Genomic DNA, 6,213 nt, shown 5'->3' with positions numbered 1-6,213 from the left:
TTTAGAGATGTTTATCTATACTTAACTGCAATCTTACGTTACCCAAAGAGAATTTAAAGAGGTCGACTTTAAAAGAAAAAAAAAATAACAGCTTAAATGTTTACAAAAGGCGTAATACTAGTATTTGAACAATATCACAAATAACTTACATAACGCAATTGATTGGATTTGATTGGCAGGAATCACATATTATTATTCATATTCTTCATTTGCAAAACATTTTTGGCAAATGCATGTTCTCTTTACATTGTTCTGTTTCATACCAAACTTCTTGATGTCGATGTGTTGATTGTTAAAACAGTTGAACTGAACTCCTCATAACCTTAATATAACTGGTTCAATGGCCTGAATATGAGTTTACAAATAATGCTTTATACAAATCAAAATAAGCTATACTCAGTAAACCTAAGAAAACGGACAACAATCAATATCAGTATACATGTAGAACACAAATCGTAAACAGGACTAACACGCAATCCTGGTAACAATGTGGGCGGGATCAGGTGTCTTGGAGGAATTAACATCCCCTTTTGACTTTTAACACATGCGCTATACAATTAAATTGTTATTAGTTAAAAATGTAGTATAAAGCAATGCTTAAAAATTTAATATGAAATGCATATAATAGACTTGAGATTCTTTTAAATTATATACAATATCTTCATATTATTTAACATTAGCCTTGAAATAGAATATCTTCTGCTTTTTGTAATTAATTGTTTGTTTGTTTTGTTTTGTTTTTTTTTTGTTTGGTTGGTTTTTGTTTTTGGAACACAGGTCATGATTCTCCTACATTGTTCTATGAAGCTTTCATTATTACAGTTTGAGTTTTCCTTGCAGATTACACACTGGGGGTTTGGTATTAAATTCATGAGGGTCAGGCAACTCATAGAAGTAAACATTGAGCTCTCTATCAATGACTAGATGTCTGTTGCTGTTCTCCTGACCAGTTATGGCCACCGTGTTGTCTGGCAGGTTATACCACGGATTAATTGGTCGTTGATTACCGTCCCTCCCTGAAGTATCATATTTATCAAAAGTTCCTTCGTGGGGTTGCTGGTTTCTGTAATACCAAATCGTTGTCGTTGAGGACTCCCCAAAAAACAGCTCTTGTGCCCCCAGTCCCCTGTACACTCCCCATTTAACGTTACTGAAGATATTTGTCGGTCTGTGGTAAACCGACTGTAGAATGTAGTCGCTTTTGGTTTTAGGATAGTCCGCAACTTTTACAATATCCCCACTGTTCTTCTGCCAGCGAAATACACGATCATCAGAATCTGAAAATATATGATTTACACAGATGTATTGTTAAAAAAAAAATCTTCGCATATCTCCCTGCAATTTTGCGATCAATTTTAATTAGATGGCATTGTCCATAAGGGAACTACTTCACATATAGGTGATTTTAAAACGACTCACAAAAACTTACATTGATGATTTGTTCAAATGTATGCCCTGTGTGGAATGTGAAAAAATCAAACAAATAGTGTGATTGGTTAAAGTTCATACAAAAAGTAAAGATAAAGCGCAGTATAAGACAAAAGAAAACTTTTATAGGAGAAAAAAATATTTAATTAGAAAAGGTACATAAACTTATTTAATTAGGATATTTAGTAGAAAATGTGGACATATATTAAATGAACAATTACCGTGTTAAAAGTCAATTTTAATAAAAATGTGAACAGAGTCAATACAGAGCTCTGAAAACAGAGGCGTGATCAAGTGCCATGGAGGAGTAGGCGTGATGAACGGTCACGCCCCTGTATACCACTTATGATCCGGTCAACAGAAAATCGATAGACCATTCAGTGGAAAGTTGTGTATACACCTTGTACTGAAGATGTCAGTCAAAATACATGTGTATTCTATGGACATATTGTGTTTGCAAATAGTCGTTGTATCATCCATGGAATTTATGAAAAGTTCATTAAAATGAGATTGTCGATATTCTTGTATAAGCACTTATTTGCCAAAGCTTGCTATGGTTTAGACTGGTAGAACATTACCCTCTGGTATTGAATCAACTGTGAAACAAACCCCTTTCGCAGGTGAAAATAATATCCGGTATGTTGCTACACAAACAATTTGTTATTATGTTTAGTTGTTACAATCCGTTGTCTTTCTCTGGTAAAATAAATTCAAATACGAGGCAGACGTGATATATTTCAATTTAGTTTCAAAGGGATAACTGCTTAACGAATCAACGTAGAAATGAATAAATGAAGCTTTGATAATTGATAAAACTTTGTAATTAAATTGCAAAATGACGAATTGAATACGACAGCAGGAAATTAATTTGATGTACATGTAACAGTTGAGTTCATTTGAGTGTACGGAATCAGGTCTGTTAATGTGACGCATATAATTATGTTTAGAACCCACAAGAATTCCAAGAAATTTTTGGGAGACCGGAGACCTGGCCCCAAAACAATAAACTGAGAACAGACTTACGTAAAAAAATCAAGCTACAATATTACAGTCTGTTCATGGTCTTTGGGCCTGGTCTCCGGAGACTGCATTTTAGATAAGTTATAAGACCAAAGATCGTTATGCTTATTTACAAAGTTTTGATTTTTTTCATTGATGAAGCAGTTGTTCTATAATGACGTCAGTAGCATTATGTGTCTTTCTTCATTTATGATATGAAATTGAATAAAAAAAAAAATTGAATCCACATACTTGTGAATAGATCAAAGAAGGTATTGGTGTATGTCAACAAAGCAGACCATGTTGATACATCTGGTACATTAGAATATCCTGTAAACAGTTCAGCAATCGTCATGTTCCTGCACGCTCCGGTGGTTAGGGAGTCGGCGTTGTCATAGAGATGGACGCCTTGTGTGGTAACAACAGCTATGTCATGTTGTGAGTCGGTTTTGCATAGGTTGTTGACGTTGTCTATCATATCTATAATTGTCTAGATAAATCACGAAAAGGAATAGTGTAAGGTTCTTCAAATATTTAATTTTAATTAGTATTTTAAATTTTTTTGAACATGATTTACACTAGTTTATAATGTACGAAAGCCTATTAGGATTAATGTAGAGAGAAAAAAAATTTAAAAGGCGTAATAACGCGAAAAAAGGCATTATAACGCCTTTTGAAAAGGCGTTATTACGCCTTTCCATTCCAAAAATGGTTATTACGCCTTTTTAAAAGGCGTTATAACGCCTTTCCAAAAGGCGTTATTACGCCTTTCTAAAAGGCGTTATTACGCCTTTCCAAAAGGCGTTACTACGCCTTTTACTTTCAATACATAAGTAAACATCTTTAGCCCATCCGAGGCGAGGGGGGGGGGGTGCAGAAATCTTACCTTCGGGACATGAATTTCACAATTAGATTTAGGACTAATATCTCAAAAAAATAATTTAAACAGATAGCAATTAGATTTCCAGGAAAAAAGATTTTTAAATGCGTCAAATATTTTCAATGATGAACCAACGAAGTCCTTCTTTCATGCCAGGCACATCTCTACCAAGGGTCATTGATTTCAATTGCTCATTATACCCATGCAAATAGTTGCCTGCTTTTTTCCAAGAAGAGAGAAAAATATCTTCAAATGACATAAATTTTAATACACTGTACATGGCAAGCAAAGCTCCAAGATAAGTCTGCCTATATTCTAGATCTTCACAAGTAGAGTGTTGTCTTCTCTTAATACGAATGCAAACAGTTGTCAGTGAGATGTGCAGGAATATAGAGAATTATACATAAATAAAGATGGTTTTAATTAAATCTTTCTATATTTATTAACATAAGATAACGCTTTTTCCTTTTCCTTTTCATGTAGGCCAGTAATACGAGTGCGAATGGGGTAAACCCCCTCCAAACATACACACTTTTGAGGAAAAGTCTTGCTACAGTTTAAATATTATGATTAACTATTGGTTTCTAGGTTCCTGAACATTTTGTTGCAGTATGTAAAACTGTGACAAATTATTGCACTTAAATAAATTTTTACCGAGTATTTCCCCCACGAATTTGGCCAGTGGAGTGTGTGTGTGTGTGTGTGGGGCGGGGGGGGGGGGGCTATTAATAGCAAAATAATGGTTATTCAAAAAGCATAATATCTTTTTTGGAAAGGCATAATAACGCCTTTTAGAAAGGCATAATAACGCCTTTTAGAAAGGTGTAATAACACCTTTTAGAAAGGCGTAATAACGCCTTTTAGGAAGGCGTAATAACGCCTTTTGGAAAGGCGTAATAACGCCTTCTAGAATTGAAAGGCGTAATAACGCCTTTTGGCCTTTTGGAAAGGCGTAATAACGCCTTCTAGAATGGAAAGGCGTAATAACGCCTTTTAGAAAGGCGTAATAACGCCATTTAAGAAGGCGTAATAACGCCTTTTGGAAAGGCGTAATAACGCCTCAAAAAGGCGTAATAACGCCTTTTAGAAAGGTGTAATAACTCCTTTTGGAAAGGCGTAATAAGACTAATAACGCCTTCTAGAATGGAAAGGCGTAATAACGCCTTTTGAAAATTCATTATAACGCCTTTTGGAATGGAAAGGCGTAATAACGTCTTTCTTTGCGTTATTACGCCTTTTCAAAAGACGTTATAACGCCTTTTTAATTTTTTTTCTCTCTAAATTGATCCTAATAGGCTTTCGTAATAATGTACATGTAACGGGAAAGAAGAAAATGTATGGTTGGACCGAGCATCGAATCCGGGACCGCCTGCATCACTAGTCAGGCGTTTTACCGACTTGGCTACCCAGGTCAATATCCACGACCAAACCATTACAGTGATAAAACATTTAAACCCATTCTGGGGAACCTAATGTTTATCAATTCCCTCTCATAACGAAAGTAAGCCGATTATACAAAATAAGATATGGAATAAAATAAAATACAACTACTATTGCCGTATTATACTCGTAAAATCGAATATGAAAAATATCAAAGTGAATTTATTCCAGAATTAATAAGTATACGTTACCATACCAATTCTGATTTTTTCCTTTATAAAATGAGATCGTTAGACGGGGATTATTCCCCAGAAATCACTGTATGCTAGTGAACTAATCCTGTCTTTGCGGTGCGTAAGTCAAACGAGTTATTATCTACTACAAGAGCTATCCTAATCATCCGTATTATTTTAGATTTTTCTCTGTATTGATATTATTTTTAAAAACAATAAAATGCTTTCTCATGACCTCATCCCAGGTAACTGCAACTTTTTCCAGCTTCCCAAAATAGACATTTATTGTAAATTTTACTAATCGTTTCTCTAAAAATTTAATAGATAAATATAGATGTTTTATAATTTTGAAATTGTTCAAAATATGTAGTGATAATTTAAAGCCAACAGAAAGATAAAATAAACATTACAAGATGACATACTTCAGAATATTGAAACACTGTCGCCGTTGTTGTTGTTGTTGCTGCTGTTGAAGTAACAGAAGTTGATTCTCTTGCCGTTGTTAGCGAGGTTGATGAAGGTCCTGTTGTTGATTCTGTTATAGAAGTTTCCGTTGTTATTTCTTGTGATGTTGAAACTGAAATCTCATCACCCACCATAAAACACATGGACGAATTATCCGCCACTATATAAGGGTCTGCGATAGTTGGGGCGCTAATTAAGGAACACAACCCCTTTTCTCCATGGTCAAGTTTACTTTCATATGATATCACCTTGCAATCCTTTGTTATCAAACATTGAGCACCACATTCGATCTGTAAGATTGGTCTTTTTGATTATAAACAATTGAAAAAATAACCTCAGAAAATATTTTCTAGAAAGTTTTTTTTTTTTGCAAATACACAGAATTAGTGCACATATTTTGAGGAACCAAATATTATACACCTGTTTTAAAAGGCGCGTCGTGCTCTGAGAAAAAAAACACATATGCAGTATAAATACTATTTAAATGAGAGAGAGGGGGAGGGGGTAGGAGGATTTTTAAATTAATGCAAACATCAAAATGTTGACAGGTAAATCCTGATTCTCAAATAGCCAGATTAGATTGAGAGAATAGATATTATCCAGTTCAGACATTGGAATATTTTTCCTAACCCAGGCCCACTGCCTGTTTTTCAATTTTCAGTGTATGCTAGTATACTTGCCTTTGATCTTGAAATGATGCTTTTCCCGATTACATCGTGGTTTAATATACTTTTTCCACATACTCTTTTAAGTAAGTGTAGATGTTGAAAGTCTGATGCACTGATCATGAAAACTAATCCAAGTATTAGAATAAAGAGTTGTAAAGTC

At 34.4% G+C, this 6,213-nt stretch overlaps 1 protein-coding gene across 2 annotated transcripts; it reads right to left on the bottom strand.

The window, feature by feature from the left end:
* Positions 1–687: 687 nt before the first annotated feature.
* On the bottom strand, positions 688–5,729 carry LOC134236364 (uncharacterized). Of its 2 annotated transcripts, none has more exons than XM_062718528.1 (3): positions 5,343–5,729; positions 2,680–2,917; positions 688–1,277 (listed from the first exon to the last, which is right to left on the bottom strand). In XM_062718528.1, the coding sequence occupies exons 1-3, from the start codon at positions 5,526–5,528 to the stop codon at positions 817–819; spliced, it is 885 nt and encodes a 294-aa protein (XP_062574512.1). In that variant the 5' UTR covers positions 5,529–5,729; the 3' UTR covers positions 688–816. The 2 variants fall into 2 exon arrangements, with proteins under 2 accessions (XP_062574512.1, XP_062574513.1); XM_062718529.1 differs by having other exon boundaries at positions 2,680–2,907; positions 5,343–5,471.
* Between the last annotated feature and the right edge of the window lie 484 nt (positions 5,730–6,213).

The sequence above is a fragment of the Saccostrea cucullata genome, unplaced genomic scaffold (genome assembly GCF_032062105.1).
Source record: "Saccostrea cucullata isolate Sc308-1 unplaced genomic scaffold, CSIRO_AGI_Scuc_v1 ctg3293, whole genome shotgun sequence".
In the NCBI taxonomy this organism is placed as follows: Eukaryota; Metazoa; Mollusca; class Bivalvia; order Ostreida; family Ostreidae; genus Saccostrea; species Saccostrea cuccullata.
This window is presented reverse-complemented; position numbering and strand designations above follow the sequence as displayed.

Bases quoted from the DNA above. Each gene is read 5' to 3' on its own strand.
- LOC134236364 (XM_062718528.1), bottom strand. From the start codon at position 5,528: ATGTGTTTTATGGTGGGTGATGAGATTTCAGTTTCAACATCACAAGAA. The intron at 2,918-5,342 runs GTATGTCATCTT...TGATTTATCTAG, and splicing joins CAGTGTTTCAATATTCTGAA to ACAATTATAGATATGATAGA. The intron at 1,278-2,679 runs GTATGTGGATTC...ATATATTTTCAG, and splicing joins CTTCTTTGATCTATTCACAA to ATTCTGATGATCGTGTATTT.